General features: G+C 38.3%; 1 protein-coding gene across 1 annotated transcript in view; it reads right to left on the bottom strand.

Moving 5' to 3' along the window:
• Positions 1-833: 833 nt before the first annotated feature.
• LOC117332765 (protein unc-93 homolog A-like) overlaps positions 834-19,299 on the bottom strand; it is a 65,955-nt gene continuing 47,489 nt past the window's right edge. Inside the window, exons 3-4 of the mRNA XM_033891793.1 lie at positions 3,982-4,252; positions 834-3,215 (exon numbers count right to left, since the gene is read on the bottom strand). Of these exons, the coding sequence (XP_033747684.1) occupies positions 2,986-3,215; positions 3,982-4,252 (501 nt within the window). The 3' untranslated portion in view covers positions 834-2,985. The remainder of the gene's footprint in view (positions 3,216-3,981; positions 4,253-19,299) is intronic.

Genomic DNA, 19,299 nt, shown 5'->3' on the forward strand with positions numbered 1-19,299 from the left:
GTTTCTCATAAATGACATTGATCTATTTAAAGGTCACTGGGGTGAAATATCTTAAAACTACTTCCGGTACGGAATCCGGAAAGAACACAAAGTATGGAAAGAGTTAAAACACGAAATGATTTTCCTCTAAAGTTTCAGAAGGCCCAGAGAGCTGATGTTTTGCCAGCAAGTACTAGTGCCATGGACAGTTGTATAAAGTTTCCTCATAAAAATGACCTTGACCTATTTTCAAGGATACAATGACCAGATAGTTAAAAATTGATTTGCAAATCTAATTCTCAAGTTCTAAAAGACCTAGGATATTCATAGGCCAGTACTAGATTCCTGCTTTGGACTCGTGAATTTTTCTCATATCAATGACCTTGATCTGTTTTTAAAGTAACGGGTATATAACAGTGTTAGATATGCTAAGCACTTTAGTGATTTTAATTCACTTATTAAGTTTTAAGTGAACGTTGATGAAGGAATTTTTTTTAATCAAATGAATGACCTTGTAATATTACGTCACGTGGGTAAATTGTCTTGAAAGTATTTAAAACGGCTTTATAAAACAAACAGCATTTCAAAGCTGCTTCTTCAACAAGGTTATATTTACGTACGCCGGGTTAGGACTCTAGCGTTATCCTATGGAATGGACATTAATCTGAGTTCAAATTTACTCCTGTAAGTTTGAAAGAAAAATAATCATAGCAGGACAGAAATACGGATTGGAAATCATAAATAAGCTGATCCGTATATTCATTGATGGTAACCGGAGGGATTTGGTGTTTCAATGTCCGACCAGTGAGCATTCCTTCTTCTGGCTGCCTGGTATGCTATGAATAACATAAGGATTTTTTATGTCGTACATTTTATTTTAAAATGAAACATAACATGCCAAAATAAATTAAGTTCATTAACTTCCACACACTGATACGTATTGGACATCACATACATGTATGATGTTGACTATACAGAATAACGACAGAGCCTCGTTTACAATTTCATTTTTTCAACAGCAGTCCACCACAATGACAGGATGATATGCGTACCGCTCAAGGAAATCAACTCAACACTTTACTAACGTGTATCAGGTTTGAAGGTAAAAAGGATGGCTTCACTACACTATACACTAGACGGCCGGACAGACGTCCTAATGTACACTGAAAGGGTCATAATCAATCCACAAGTCCATCCGAACTTTTTAGAGGTTGAACGAGGATTTATTTAAGGAATATATATATTGACAAAATGATTTGACCTACTTGACCCATCCATTATTGGCCCTAATGACATTCCCCCGTGTTAATTGGCCGTTAACAGCAATATAAGAACCTTAATGCGGCCCACAAGTATATTGAGTGTACGGACACACTGGACAAAGACGGATAAAGAATCTAGACGGATGTTTAGTTTACAACAGTCAAAATGCAGAACACATATCTCGAACAATATTGATAGAAATGTTACTGTGTGTGTAGATCACGGATATTGACAAGGTGATCCTGGACACGTTCCTGATATTATAGATCCAAGGCTGAAAATAAACCTAGTTTCACGTAATCCACCCTCCTCTTCAACCGTCTCAAACGTAGCTTAATTCAAACAGACACGGGTTCATATGAAATCAGAGTGGGAACTAAAGTATCTAGAGGAGCCCATCATCACAGCCTTTCTTGGTCGGCGTCTATCAATTCAGAAATTACAGGTCATTCCGAGGCGTTCCAAAACATTGGTACCAAGACTACAGGGGTATTGCCGAGGGCGATGGCCGACACCATTAGGTGAAAAATAGTTATGAAGAAAACATGCATAGAAACGTTTTCACACAAAATCAGTTGTATTCATCGATTTTAATACAGGATAGATACATGGGGAGATGTTGGCAAAAATGAAATGTATCGTTTACACTACAAGTTACCACATACTTTGTTGGTATTCACAGGGCTTTTCTCGTTTCCTGAAAGATAAACTGTTTTCTTAACTCCATTGCTATCATGTACTTCTGTATTTTGTCAACCCATCGTTAACATAACAAAACCACATTAATTTTCATGTCCACAATATCAAAAATAGTAGCTCAGGTAAGGTTTTCTGGGTATGAATGATATGAAATACCTGTAGCACATGCGCGCCTCTGATTGTGTCGGCTATAACACTCGGAAATACCCTTAAAATCATCAGTAGAGCGCATGGAATCTAGAATCGTGCGCCAATGTCGTAACAATATTTTATGCATAGTTATTGACACGGTAGGTAAACGATAGAATCGTATTCTCACGTCGGACACGAGTGTTTTTCACTGTACTATCACACAAGGTTGAGATAAACTGTGACACGTCCGGACATTTCCTGATACGCCCATCGATCCTTAATTATAGTATTGATCTAACGGTTTATGTAGTAGGTGTTTTAAGGTATGGGTATTATTTGCTGTGCTATTGATACTTTGTTCACGCGTAATGGTATTCGAAATAGGTCGCCGGGTGACTTACTATAAGATTATTGGGAGTCTGGAGGGTGGTATTCCACACTTTGGAGGCAAGACGTAAGGATGGGAACCGTAAATTCTAACAATTAAGTGCTTTGGAGTTATCTATTGTCCCGGCCAGTTGTTGTTCCGACTGTCCAATAAAAGCGTCCGTTTGAACAAAAGTGTTTAGACGGGTGACATGGGATACGTTACAGCAAATTACCAGGCTATTTGTTTTGTAAAAGTGTAATCCCGATGTACCTGTAATATGGTAAAGATAAAAATACAAATGAGCGTCTGACGTCATTAATGATTACATGTCATGTAGGCTTGGTCTCTTTACCATTCCATTGTGTAACCATAGTAAATACTAGCCGCAATATACCGCTTACTTAGAGAGATTTTCTCTCTCTAGCTCGATCGGTAGAGCATAAGGCAAGTAAGCCAGAGGTCCCGGGTTCGATCCCAGCGGCGGCAGTGAATTTTGTAAACCCGTTAGTCTGCTCGCAATGTGATTCAGGATGAATTTCTGTCTATAAGGCGACGATATCTTTGATATGCTGACTCTGTAATTGAACTTTCATCTCGATCACACAATACATGACCAAGGCTAACACGAGTACTCCGCCTAGCACGTAAACCTTGGTCTGCACGCACAGGAAGTGACTGTAACCAAATGCTACAGCACATCCGGTAGCATAGAACATCCGGTACGAAGAAAAGGCTGCCTCTTGTCTGTCGAGGAAAAGGACGCCGTACAGAGCTGAAATATAAACAGAGAAAAAGAACGTTTCAAATATTTCCTCGCCATTTAAATATTTTAAGCAAAGATTGAGGATAATACTGTACTCCTATAACATAAGAGGCCGCTGGTCGGCTCTTTTTCTATCGGATATTATTTTGCCGACTGCGACGGCGCCTGTCAAAAGTATCTCGCCTTGTAAAACCTCCAACATTGTTGGAGTAGATAATACTGATAACTTGTCGTCATGCCTACCTGGTCTCAGTACTGCTATTAAGCTTAAAGAACGAACCTTATTGTATTCTACGGTGCTTACTGGGTAATCTGCTCATCATGCAATCATTCAGCGACAACATTAACAAAAAACGGGACAAACACGTGACATTCTTGTCTTATGTGAATTAAGGCGTGATAATCGCTTTATCGCGTAAGTGTAACCACATCCATTGATTTTAAAGTGTAAGACATAACCACACAATTCCAATACACCATGTTAATGCCTCGGTTATATTGACCACCAAAGAGTAAAGTTCAAGTCAACTTGAAAATAGTTCCATTGAGGATACAACAGGCGCAGGATTTTTTTATAGACGTATTATAAGCGTTTTATACTGACGGTAAATTCTTACATTGCTCTACCGCGCATCCTGAGTAAATACAGGTATAACAGCAACCCTAAGTGTGACCAATGCCTGTGACTGAAGCGTACGAATTGTAGACCAACATAGGATTGGCAGGGGCAGGGTTCCTAAAGATAAATCATTATATCTAGTATCAATATACGTACTGTACGTCTGTGTTTGCCAAATAGCATCGCACAGACCCAAACATCCGGCTACCACGAAGAAGTTTGGGATGTCGTTCGGACTTGGTTTCCATAACCACAGTACTATCAGTAGTCCTACGTTAAAAGTGGCCCCGGCAGTGATGAAGGCGAACCGCTTGATGTGCTTACTGGCAAAGTATCCAATCATGACACAGCTTACAGCGCTCACGGCCCCAAAACATATCATCACCGGCCCGATACTAGTGACACCTAGAGTGCACGAGATGTAAGCCTGAAACAAATAGATTTACATGTCAGTCCAAACGTACAAACATAACAAACCTGAACTCAAACAAAGATAGATTATAATTATATAGTTGTCCGCACATTGGATTATCATAACAGTATATGTATCAGAAAAAACACAATAAAACAACAATATCTAATAAGCATATTTACTATTCTAGCGCCAGAATAAGATAACAGTAACTAGTGAATTATACACGTTTACAATATTACATCACAAAACCTAATTCGTTTACACGGGCACAGTTATGTCTTGTTTGATTTGTACATGGTTGAGAGACTCCGTCAGAACATGGAATCTGGCTGTGTTGTTGATCAGTGATTCCTTCGGCTCATCTACAGTGCAAAACCATTCAAATGAAATATACCAGAAACCCACATTCCAACCAACTGCTGGATTCTAACCCATGGCCCTCGGCCATATAAACAAACGCATCATTATCTGTGATGTTCATCAGTTCGGAATAAACATTATCATGAAAAAAACATTTATCAGTGTCTGTATACATTAAAACACACAGAAGTACTAACTTGAAGCCACACCATCCGTTGTAATAGCAGTTGAGAGTTGTAGGCACTCTTCTTGACAGATGTGATAACGTCCTAACTAAGCAGGGGTAAATTTATCAATATCCTTCACTTTAGGAAATTCCTCAACGTGAAAATTCCCGTTGGAAAGCATGACATATTGTAAGGAAAACATCTTAGTTGAAGAACCTTCCTTGAATTCTATAAAGCTTTTCTATGGAGAATTTCTTAAAGTTAAGGAATATTGATGAAAACTGGCCCCACGCAGACAGAGGCTTCTTATCAAACAACCACTTTCAGCTTGTTATCCAGAATGGTCGAAAGCAATGACGGAGGAAGAAATAGAGAGCAACGGCAATAACACAGAGAAACAGGAAAGGAACAACCAAGAGACATTACAACAGCATGGTAACCACGGTAACAATGGAATACATCAAATAGGTGTCTGAAACAATGAGGGAACATTACATCCACACACCCATAGGACCACCCAACATAATCAAGTGTTATCGCCCACAAAGGATAGAAAAAAAACGGGCGTCGTTTGTCAAATTACATGAGTTGCATCGATGAAACTGGAGGAGATTCACAATATGTCTTATGAAACATGAACCTTGGAAAATTTAATATTCACAAGAAACACTAAGGGTATCGGGAAAAAAATTACAATAATTCAACAAATACGTCATAGAGAGGGACAGCTCTTAAGTTCTTAAGAGGATGGGCAACTGGATAGACTGGGACAACTCTCAAGTACTAAAGAGGGCGGTCAACTGGATAGATTGGGGTAAATCTAAAGTATCAAAAAGGGCGGTCAACTGGATAGACTGGGGTAAATCTAAAGTTCTAAAGAGGGCGGACAAGTGAATGGAGTGGGACAACTCTTAAGTACCAGAGAGAACGGACAACTGGGTAGAGTTGGGTAACTCTCAAGTACCAGAGAGGACGGACAACTGAGAAAGATCAAAGCACTCATCTGGAAACAAGGATGGAGGGTGAATTGAGAGACGGGATACAGCAAAAGGGATCTCTATGACACATTTAACAAAACTTAACCCGTCCCTGACTCCAGTATTTAAGTGTTATTAATACAAATATGTGTCTTGACGTTTTGACAGCTGACAGTTTCGTCCCATCGCCGAATAGAGAATTGTAATCAAAGCTCTTTTATATGCCAATTGCTATTTGTGTTTAACATTAAACTATTCCAAATAATTCTATAGAATATTTTCAAAGTAAGATTTGTGTTTCATACAACAGGCAATGAAGTTCGAAACATGCCCCTTCAGTATCGAGAATACGATACAATAGGATACTAGGGGAGACACGGCCATGTGACCGCTTCCCCTCTCTTACTTCCTTTTGAAAATTGCGTTAGTTTTGTCAGCATGTCATAAACACAACGTGATTTGTGTATATTAAACGGAATAGAACTCGGAGACGGACGTGATTTGTGTATATTACACGAGTTAAGAGAGTGGGCTTGGAGACGAAATGGGTTTCATGGACTAGCTAGTTTGATTCAGCAGCAGTGCGCTAACCTTTGATCTGCAATTATACGTCACAAGCATCATAAATAACCCTAACGAACCTTGTAAATACAAAATAGAACGAACTTGACGTGTAACATCTCTCATACTAATCTAATTCTAGTTATAGGGGGCTGATTCGTCGGGGTATTATAATGTAGTCGGCCTTGAGGAAGGATCGTGCCTTGTGTTCACATATAGTAAATCTGGTTCCCTGCTACATCGTTTACAGATCATTGCCTTGGAATTATACATCAAAAGTATATTAGGTGAGCTGATAATATAAAGCTTATTCAAGAACTTTGGAAGATTCTTTGGAAGTTTCTTTGGAAGTTTCTTTGGAAGATTCTTTGGAAGATTCTTTGGACTATTAGAGTAAACGAAGATTGAAAGAAAACGTAACTATCGTATTTTTGTAAAAGACATTTTATTTAAAAAATCCAATCAAGATATTGCCGACTTTGTGTTATTATCTTTAGAAGATCACATTGAAACAAGGTTTAATAAATTGAAGGGTAGATGTTCAGTTTAGTTCGGGATAGCCTGAAAGACAAGGTTTGATACATTGAAGGGTAGATGTTTAGTTTAGTTCGGAATAGCCTGACAGACAATGTTTAATAAATTGAAGGGTAGATGTTTAGGTTAGTTCGGAATAGCCTGACAGACAATGTTTAATAAATTGAAGGGTAGATGTTTAGTTTAGTTCGGAATAGCCTGACAGACAATGTTTAATAAATTGAAGGGTAGATGTTTAGTTTAGTTCGGAATAGCCTGACAGACAATGTTTAATAAATTGAAGGGTAGATGTTTAGTTTAGTTCGGAATAGCCTGACAGACAATGTTTAATACATTGAAGGGTAGATGTTTAGTTTAGTTCGGAATAGCCTGACAGACAATGTTTAATACATTGAAGGGTAGATGTTTAGTTTAGTTCGGAATAGCCTGACAGACAATGTTTAATAAATTGAAGGGTAGATGTTCAGTTAAATTCGGGAAAGCTTGAGAGACAAGTTTGATAAAGCGCTCGCCATATGTTCAGATTTGTGCGAGATAACCTGAGAGAAATGGTTTGATAAGGGTTGGTCAGATATTCAGTTTGGTGCTGGCGAACCTGATTTGGCGGTTTTAGAGGGGATAAAATGGACATGTTTCATTTATGTAAGGAGAGGGTTAAGTTTGAATGAGCAAACCTGACAGAAAACATTCCCGTTTGGTGCGGTCTTTGGGACATGATGATTTGTTACAGTCTTGGTGTGTTAGGTCTATACACGTACATACAGCGTGACGTTTCAGGGAGGTTCATATGATGTTTACAGAAAGTTAACCACCTACAAAGTCTGAAAATGTGTCATACAGACTCTAACGAATTCTGCTTGGCTCCTGCTTAGCCTATTAAAACGTGTGAAAGATCCTACAGCGCTACTGCACGCATTATCGGTTGTATACACTACTTAAAGTTAAAAACATTACGCTATTACCTTACTAAACAACCCTCTAATTATATCTCTTAAATTCAAAGTGGAAATATTCGATCGTGGTCCTCCTCTACCAACCTGTCGTGTTGACTGTTTTAATCCCATTTGATGTACATAACGTACACGTTCACGTTGAGGGGTAATTGACTGCGATATTACAAACAGTCGACTTGGGAAGACAATAGCGAACAGTGACGGGTCTTTCAAAACTCGTAATGAATTAATGTTGTATTATACAATAATATTAATCTTGCTGAGCATGGTCCTTGTAAAAGGTAAAATGATCCAGTCGTTGAAATGTAATAAAGTATGTTGATTATCTAATATCATCAAACGTATTTGCACATTTTGATTATTAATATTTAAAAAAAAAATTTCCTGGGCGTCGGAGAATCTCGTTGATCATTGTTTTTTTAATACTCGAGTAATTCAATTTGGCAGCAAGGATATATCTGTCAATCAAAAGGTTAAAATGTCAGGTTTCTCGGGTAGACTTGTAGCTTTGGGTCTTTATAACAATCCTTACTGGGACACTATTATCTTCTTCTTTTTTTGTTGTTGGTGTAAATCCCGTGTTAATTAGATAGTTTTTAAACCATGGGTTCAATTTTATACATTTTTGTGACCAGCTGTGTATAGGCCGTCGGCCATCTTTATTTTGATCGAGCTAGCATGACGAACAATGAAACCGTTTGATGCGGGCTAGTCTGTATGGCTTGGGTAAGGCTAGCCTGATAGACAAACGGTAACAATTGTCTAGCCTATTTGCTTTTGGCAGGCAAGCTTATCTAAAGAAATCAGACAAGCTTGTCTAAAATCTTAAAAGTCAGACAAACTTGTCTAAAAAAATCAGGCAAGCTTGACTAACACGTCATGAAAGCTTGACGAACAAATCAGGCAAGCATGACTAACAAGTCAGGCAAGCATGACTAACAACTCAGACAAGCATGACTAATAACTCGGGCAAGCTTGACTAACACGTCATGAAAGCTTGACTAACAAATCAGGCAAGCTTGACTAACAAAACAGACAAGCATGACTAACAACTCAGGCAAGCTTGACTAACACGTCATGAAAGCTTGACTTACAAATCAGGCAAGCTTGACTAACAAAACAGACAAGCATGACTAACAACTCAGGCAAGCTTGACTAACAAAACAGACAAGCATGACTAACAACTCAGGCAAGCTTGACTAACAAAACAGACAAACTTGACTAACAACTCTATTTGAAGTGCGCTAGCCTAACGGTCCTATTTTTCGGACATTAAGATAATGATACGTTTTGGTGCGGTTTATCCTGCTTGGGGAAGGCGAGTATGTCAGTATTTCAACAATGTTTGAGGATTACATGGTGAGAAACTTACGGCGTGCGCCTTGTAACCTATAACTTCCTACTGGCATATTTTCAAAGTTTGGAATTTCATCATATTAAAAATCTAAATCACATTTAAACGTTTAAGTGTTTCGTGGCTCACAACTTGGTGTGAATTAGTAATTGAACTGTTTTAAACGGGATATATAATACCTAAACTGTACACAATGGTGTCATCAAGTTTACAGTTATAAATACAAATGTACTCATATTAGTGTATCTTTCTTTCTGCCTTTAGATAGGAATGGAACTTTCGCAGTTTAGAATAGGGTTCGGTTGCTAAAGGTCAGTTGGCGTCAGGACGAAAAAAGAAAAGAAGAAAAACAAAACAGTGGTCTTAAAGGTCACCGGAGTTCTGATATTTACACTGATGGATGTTTTGTTTTCAAACGAACATCTCAGCCCTGTGACCTTGAGCAAACTTGGTAAGAAAATGTATAAATGACACATGACGCTGGACAAAAGGTGATCGCAATAGGTCACTTAAAGTCACTCAAAGGTAACCCAAAAATAGCCAGAGACCTTTAGCGTATTTACTGGAGTAGTATGTCAGGTGTTCCGTTTGGGCAGCGCTTGCCTGAAGGACAAGTGTTCGTTGTGGTCGAGCTAGCACTCTGATGGACACTACGGTGGTTCGGTTTGGTGAGAGATAAACCTTTTTGGGACGTTTCAGGCCTGATAAGCAACAGTTGCATTCGGTCCGTCGGATAAGAGGCGCGTTAGGCGAACGCTAACATACATATGTAATTGGCAAGTGGTCGGTCCGTTTACCTACTGAGTAAGACTTCCATTTGGAGTAGCCTTTGGGAGAGCTAACGATAGACAAGGCTTACGTTGGATTTTCGTGTTTGATTACATCAGGTATGACACGTTCCAAATTGTTTATCGACTGTAAATGCCAGCTTGATTAATTGGTCTTAGCCGGAAGTCAATGGATGTTTCCGTAACTAAATTGACGCAGCCGGAAGTCAATGTAAAGCAGCCAATGTCGATTCCTCGGCGAAGTCGGAGATGATGTTGTCGGTAACATATAATTGGATGCACTATTAGTCTGCCGTGTTCTGTATCTAATGAAATCTACCCCCCATTTACAAAACAAAAATGTCATATCTTTGAAGTAGATTGTTTGTTGTTATGGGACATCATGACCAGTTCCTCTCGGTAGAGATGAGTAACAGGCGTCCTCTCCACCGATGGCCGATATAACAAGAATAGATTGTGTTAAGCACAGTATGCTTAGCCTCGGTATTTATTTGTGTACTGGATGCCCTAAGAAAACGCCCACCTATTCCGAACTGGATGCATGTAGCTACATAAAATTAAAATTAAATCTCAATTTAAACGATTTTCGAGTCTAAACAAGATTTCAAACTATCTGATATAACCATATATATATATACGAAATACAAAAAGGACAAACGTGTGACATTCAAAGCCACATATCTGTCATGTGTCTTAGGAGACAATTCATATTGGTAAAAAACGAGTGTTCATGAAAAATGATTGGATTATAATATAAAGTCCAGTAAACAGTGGCTGTTTAAAACGAGTTCTTTTTTACTTGGGAACCCAAGAGTTGAGTTACGATCACGGGCACGAATCACCAACCTACGGTCCATGTAATATGTATTATATACATAGACATATCATACATAGACAATGTATATATTCATGTATTTACATATAGTGCCCAGTCCTTGTGATCAACCTGAATTCGTGTGCTCGGCCATAGACAACATTAAGTGTTAAGTTTAGAATAACACATCATTTTATCGAATCACGACAGTAGAATGATCGCAATGAGAAAATTTATAATTGTCGGAGTACACATGAGATGATTCGCCCTTGTGTTCAACACAACTCACTCTACCAGTACACGGATCGATGCGAATCTAGTGTATGTACAAGTCTTGTTCCTCGGCCTGAATTTGTCGTTTATTTTCATCGGTTACAGAGATGCCCGCCGCTCTCTTGACCTCCATTTAATTATCGTCAGCTCCAGGGAGTGTTCAATAGGCAGTGTCTCGGCTTTTCCTTCTGTATTCATAGATACGTCCCACAGTATTCATAGCTGGAGATCATCATAGATTTATTGACTTCAGTGTATCCTGTTGGACCGGAAGTGGACCAGCCAAGAAGTCCGCCTCGACATCGTTATCTGTCCGTCGTTTCTTTTTCGCGTTAAGCTATTTGTTAATGTTGAGCCAAATGCGAACTGAATTGGCAACGCCAAATTGGTAAAATATATACGGGAGGCCAAGTTGTTGAGATTTGGATATGAAGCCTTTTTGTATATAAACTAAGATATATTTTATCCTTGAATCTGAGCACAGGACCTTGCTCGGGACCGTTGTTTAATATTCGTGCAAAATCCCCTATGGTTCCTAGAGACACAGGGGCAAAATGGGGCAACATTTGTAAATTAATACTCTGGTTTGTTTTTGTTAAACGTCCTATTAACAGCCAGGGTCATTTAAGGACGTGCCAGGTTTTGGAGGTGGAGGAAAGCCGGAGTACCCGGAGAAAAAACCACCGGCCTACAGTCAGTACCTGGCAACTGCCCCACGTGGGTTTCGAACTCGCAACCCAGTGGTGGAAGGCTAGTGTTAAAGTGGTTATACACCTTAACCACTCGGCCACCGCGGCCCCTAAAGTATTCCTAAATTAATACAAATGGTCTGCTGTACTTGCACAAGTATGTAGAGAGCTATATAGATCTTTGGTATTTTGCAATATTAAATCTGACCTATATTTTCTTCTCTATTTCTCTATAGTCGTCTTTCCGAACAATGTACATTGTTAATTGTACGTACACACACTCACAAATTAACGGTTGATTGTTAATTGATGCAGTCGCACCAAGACCCAGCCTCCGTACCGAATCAACTGTAATTTACAGTTGGAATGTTACGATGTAAAGATAAAAGTCATGTCAAAAAAGGTTAAGGAAGCATAAAAACACCCCTGACGAAAGGTCTGAGCTGTCATCAGTAATACAAGTAATGAATAAGTAATTACGTCATCCGTCACAGGGTTTAGTCATCAGTCTAATGTTTAATATCCGAGCTAGTACATAGAGACGTGGGCCTGGTTTATTTGTGTGCTGGACCGTTAAAATATGTATAATTAATCGTTAACTGGTGACTTGTTAGAGATTTGCTAAGAGTCTCTAATTATAACCAAGATGTATTCCCCATCAAGCAGTTTCACATCCACATTGGAGTAATATATGGATCATCACTATTTAACGATTTAAACGACTTCGCCTTTATATATTCAACGTGCATCACGCTAGGATATAATTATGAAGATCTGTGCCATTTTGCTCAATGGGGTTTACCTGACCCACTTTGAAGGTAAAAATGGCCAGAGTTTTTAAAAACAATAAACTTCAATGAATGGCTGTCATGTACCCAACAGTATTCCAGACCAGTTAAATCGATAATCTACAGGCTGACCGAATTATCGATAATCTGCAGGCTGACCGAATTATCGATAATCTACAGGCTGACCGAATTATCGATAATCTGCAGGCTGACCGAATTATCGATAATCTACAGGCTGGCCATTTAACATTTATCACCTAATTACCAAGTTCTCAAGGAGAATTTACCAATAAAAGCAACATTAACAAGAGATCCCAGAGGGATCTTGGCGCCCACCATTGAATGATCTTTATAGGTTCTATGTCAGATTGATCTTCTCTCTATTTTTCCCTTCCTTTTACTAATCTGTGCAAATTGAGACATCCCTCCAGTACTTTTCAAACAAGGGAATCCTAGCTATATAAGAAATTTGAGATTTAACAATAATGGCTGTTTGTTTGCCAGGTTGTTTTCAGGACAGACTGGTCCAAAAATGCAATACAAGGGACCAAGGGGAACCTACACATGAAATTTGAGAAAGATCCCTTCAGTACTTTGAGAAATAGAGATAACAAACTTAAATTGTCAAAATCCAAGATGGCGGTCTGTCGGCCATATTGTTTTCCAATTGATCTCAAAATGCAATAAGCATAATGAGGCACCAAGGGGAACCTCCATATGAAATTTGAGAAAGATCCCTTCAGTACTTTCTCAGAAATAGCGATAACAAACTTCAGTTGTCAAAATCCAAGATGGCTGCCTGTCGGCCATGTTGTTTTCAGATTGGTCTCAAAACGCAATATGCATAACTAGGCACCAAGGGAAACTTACATATGAAATTTGAGAAAGATCCCTTACATACTTTCTCAGAAATAGTGATAACAAAGTTCAATTGTCAAATCCAAGATGGCTGCCTGTCGGCCATGTTGTTTTCCGATTGATCTCAAAACGCAATATGCATAAAGAGGCACCAAGGGAAACCTACATATGAAATTTGAGAAAGATCCCTTCAGTACTTTCTGAGAAATAGCGATAACAAACTTCAATTGTCAAAATCCAAGATGGCTGCCTGTCGCCAATGTTGTTATCCGATTGGTCTCAAAACGCAATATGCATAACTAGGCACCAAGGGGAACCTTCATATGAAATTTGAGAAAGATCCCTTCAGTACTTTCTCGGACATAGCGATAACAAACTTCAATTGTCAAAATCCAAGATGGCTGCCTGTCGGCCATGTTATTTTCAGATTGGTCTCAAAATGCAATATGCATAACCAGGCACCGAGGGGAACCTACATATGAAATTTGAGAAAGATCCCTTCTGTACTTTCTGAGAAATAGCGATAACAAACTTCAATTGTCAAAATCCAAGATGGCTGCCTGTTGGCCATTTTTTTTTCTGATTGGTCTCTAAACGCAATATGCATAACTAGGCACCAAGGGGCCCCTTCATATGAAATTTGAGAAAGATTCCTTCAGTACTTTCTCAGAAATAGCGATAACAAACTTCAATTGTCAAAATCCAAGATGGCTGCCTGTCGGCCATGTTATTTTCAGATTGGTCTCAAAATGCAATATGCATAACTAGGCACCAAGGGGAACCTTCATATGAAATTTCAGAAAGATCCCTTCAGTACTTTCTCAGAAATAGCGATAACAAACTTCAATTGTCAAAATCCAAGATGGCTGCCTGTCGGCGATGTTGTTTTCCGATTGGTCTCAAAACGCAATATGCATAACTAGGCACCAAGGGGAACCTTCATATGAAATTTGAGAAAGATCCCTTCAGTACTTTCTGAGAAATAGCGATAACAAACTTCAATTGTCAAAATCCAAGATGGCTGCCTGTCGGCCATGTTGTTTTCCGATTGGTCTCAAAACGCAATATGCATAACTAGGCACCAAGGGGAACCTTCATATGAAATTTGAGAAAGATCCCTTCAGTACTTTCTGAGAAATAACGATAACAAGAATTGTTTACGGACGGAGGGACGGACGGAGGGACGGACGGAGGGACGGACGGACGGACGGACGACGGACCACGGACGCAGGGCGATTTGAATAGCCCACCATCTGATGATGGTGGGCTAAAAATCACGAAACACTTTAATTATAATAAAACAATATACAGTACGTAAACACATATACAATGTACGTTCCAAAATATACACTGTGCATAGTATAACCCCCTCCCCTGGTACAACAGGACCATTCACTCCAGTAAAACAGAGCTGCCATATCTGCGATACAGATTGAACGTGTCAGACATAACAGTCTTATTGCACCGTTACTATTTTAGGGATACCAGTAGTGAGTGAAAACCACGCCATGATTACAGGAGTACAATAGCAGGAGATATTCCTCTCAGATCTGTCAATAATTCACAGTTTAAAAGACTTATAGATTGTATGTCATGAAATAATACAAGTGATTGTGGATTCTTAAGGATGTACCACAATAATACAAAGCAGTTTAGAAGTAGTTTGGGTTCATCATATACTTTACTTTTATTGCCCCTTCTCTCCTCTGTACACTACGGGGAAATGTAAAATAACAGGTTATGGCGGAGTTAATGACACGCGTCTTCCACCAATCCCTGTGTGTCATTGTCGGCTTCAAACAGACGTTTGCTTCCACTTATCACATCCATTTCGCTCCCTAATTCAGTGATTGTGCCTTTTAATTAGATTGACATCTCGTTTAGGTGACCCTGTACCCTGTGATCTCGTTCTGAGAGACTTAATTACACGGTTCAGTCAACATTGTGTATGTTGATACTACGTGTCAATTAGTGCAAATCAGTCAACCGGGACTTGGTCCCTGTATGCATTCACACATTACTGGCGCGTTAATAGTGTAATCTCACTGAAATATCCTTGCACGAGGACATTTCATCCAATTTGGTCTCATCCGTGATAAGCCAACTCAATCAAAGTTAATAACTATTTATATCATTTTACAGACTTTAGCTTGTCTCGGCAAGATGCCAGAACATTCTGTTTACTTTGACATTCTATTGAATTTGAAATGTAGAAATAAAACACGGATATCAGATGTTGCGATAGGTGATGTAAAAGTTGGTGGCTTGTGTCACTAAGGATATTGCCCTCCAAAGGTTAATTTAAAAAAAAATCTGCTGTGCTATAGTAGCAAAGAAGGTAACCAGATGGTTGTCCAAAGCGACCCGCGAGAAGATTTCTTGTTTAGTGAATAGCTAGATGTATTCGTTTATCGTGATATTTTAATTGTATGTTTCATTTTTAAGGAAAAAAGGAAACTAGCTTCTCATTCCTTTGAACCGTTGACTAGTGTAGGAGGGAATTAGAACTAAAACCCCAACACTTTAAAAGCTAACTATAACACACGCACGCACGCACACACGCGCGCACATAAATATATAATCCGGACATTGTATTCATTATAATATACAACTGTTGTCATATAGCCGAGAGTACTGACATCATATTTAAAGTCCAAGCTTAATTAAATTTGTGGTACAAATTAATTGTGTCAAACGCACCACCTAGATGACAGTCACACACAATTGCTCATTATGGAATAAACTGAAGTGGCTATGTACCGATGTATGATTGCTGCCGAAAAGAGCGGTAATTCCCGCTCATCCTGGTCAAATTCTGGTGCTGACACACCAAGTCTCACGTGGACACGGGTATAATTATCCCGGACCATTACGTTCCGCTACCAAATAAGGCAGGGATGTGATTTATTTTCATCGCACCATCCCATACTCGCAACCACACAACGCGGAGGATGGCGAGAACTGACAGTTAACCTGGCCAACACCAATTGATGATATTGGTCCAGCTTGTCCAAGATAAATGGACAGTATATCGGTCCAGCGTGCCTGAGATGACAATTTCTGGATCAGACAATCTATCTCATGATCGGATTTAACAATGATTTCTATTGTCCGGACTCACGTTTTGTCGTAGTTTTCTGTTTTAACAACTCGAATGCCTATTTACCAGTAGTTCTGATCTGTCAGTGACAAGGCCAGTGTAGTGGACTCTCTGGAAACAGTCTTAATAATTGATCATAGGACGTGGAATCGCTGAATAAACTTTTAGTAACGACTGTCTGTATTCTAACCATTAACATTCTCTCCTAATGAATTATACTAGTCGGAGGTGACATCTATTGTAAAATAATTGTCCATATCAGATCTTGAACCCCACCTCAATTTTAAGTGTTGTTGTGTACACATCGCGATCGGTTGGGATGCATTCGTTTAAATTTGACGATCTAGGTATATAGCTTTGTTCGATCATTTGTGTTTTGAAGCATGTATATTTCTTCTAAATTGGACCACTTAGGACAAATAGGGTGCGGTGCCATGGTTCTGTTTTTTGATCACCTTGGATAAATTGGGATGCCATGGTTCTGTTTTTGATCACCTTGGATAAATTGGGCGCCATGGTCAGTTTTTGGATCACCTGAGACAAATTGGGTGTCATCGTTCTGTTTTGGATCAACTGGGATAAATTGGGCGCCATCGATCTATTTTGGATCACCTGGGATAAATTGGATGCCATGGTTCTGTTTTTGATCACCTGGGATAAATTGGGCGCCATGGTTCTGTTTTTGATCATCTGGGACAAATTGGATGCCATTGTTCTGTTTTGGATCACCTGGGATAAATTGGGTGTCATGGTTCTGTTTTTGGATCACCTGGGATAAATTGGATGTCATGGTTCTGTTTTTGGATCACCTGGGACAAATTGGGTGCCATGGATTTGAGTAGTATAGGAAAATGGGAACTGATAAATATTGTATGGCCTTGACATTACATGAACTTGGTACCCATTCCTATCCCAATGTTAATGTGTTATGTGTATCATTTGTATGGACCGTGCTTTGGGAATTTGTGTTCCGAGTCTGACATGATTCCATAGACAAAAATACATTTACTTAATAATAAACCTTGAGGGGATGTGCTCTATCCAGAGTCTTCCAGAGGGTTGTTTTGTAATCTATACACAATACAGACATGAGCGCTGTCGGTATAACACACTCTTTCGTAACATTCTATCAATAGATCGGCATCCTAAAAATCACATGGTAAAACTGCAGGCACTGGAGATGCATCTTTTGGCAAGTACATGTACATGTAACATCTTAAACTGAAAGGGATCTTATATCAGAAATGTACTTTCAAGTTGGTTAATAGTGTCATAATATGATCACGAACAAAACGTTCATAGTCACAACAATGGTGTATGTCTTCACTATCAAGACCAAAAACACAATATATTACTGTACTCACTATATATTACTGTACTCGCTATAAATTAATGTACTCACTATATATTACTGTACTCACTATATATTACTGTACTCACTATATATTACTGTACTCGCTATAAATTAATGTACTCACTATATATTACTGTACTCGCTATAAATTAATGTACTCACTATATATTACTGTACTCGCTATATATTACCGTACACACTATATATTACCGTACACACTATATATTACTGTATTCACTATATATTACCGTACTCGCTATATATTACCGTACACACTATATATTACCGTACACACTATATATTACTGTACTCACTATATATTACTGTACTCACTATATATTACCGTACACACTATAAATTACTGTACTCACTATATATTACTGTACTCACTATAAATTACTGTACTCACTATATATTACTGTACACACTATATATTACTGTACACACTATATATTACCGTACTCACTATATATTACTGTACACACTATATATTACCGTACACACTATATATTACTGTACACACTATATATTTCTGCACTCACTATATATTACTGTACTCAGTATATATTACTGTACTCGCTAATCGCTATATATTACTGTACTCAGTATATATTACCGTACTCGCTATATATTACTGTACTCACTATAAATTACTGTACTCACTATATATTACTGTACTCACTATAAATTACTGTACTCACTATAAATTACTGTACTCACTATATATTACCGTACACACTATATATTACCTTACACACTATATATTACCGTACACACTATATATTACCGTACACACTATATATTACCTTACACACTATATATTACCGTACACACTATATATTACCGTACACACTATATATTACCTTACACACTATATATTACCGTACACACTATATATTACCATATATACTATATATACCGTACACACTATACATTACCGTACACACTATATATTACCGTACACACTATATATTACCGTACACACTATATATTACCGTACACACTATATATTACCGTACACACTATAAATTACTGCACTCACTATATATTACTGTACTCACTATATATTACCGTACACAATATATATTACCGTACACACTATATATTACCGTACACACTATATATTACCGTACACACTATATATTACTGTAAACACTACATATGATCGTATACCCTACCTTATTACCGTACACACTATATATTACCGTACACACTATATATTACTGTACACACTATATATTACCTTACACACTATATATTACCGTACACACTATATATTACCGTACACACTATATATTACTGTAAACACTACATATGATCGTATACCCTACCTTATTACCGTACACACTATATATTACCATGCGCAATTACATATTTCTGTACACACTAAATATTACTTTACAGTCAGACGGAATTAATGAAGAAAAGGAAAGTTTCGAGATGAAAATGGAAGAGCGATGAAAGATGTCATGTCCAAAACGGTACGATA

This window comes from Pecten maximus, chromosome 8, assembly GCF_902652985.1.
Source record: "Pecten maximus chromosome 8, xPecMax1.1, whole genome shotgun sequence".
NCBI lineage: Eukaryota > Metazoa > Mollusca > Bivalvia > Pectinida > Pectinidae > Pecten > Pecten maximus.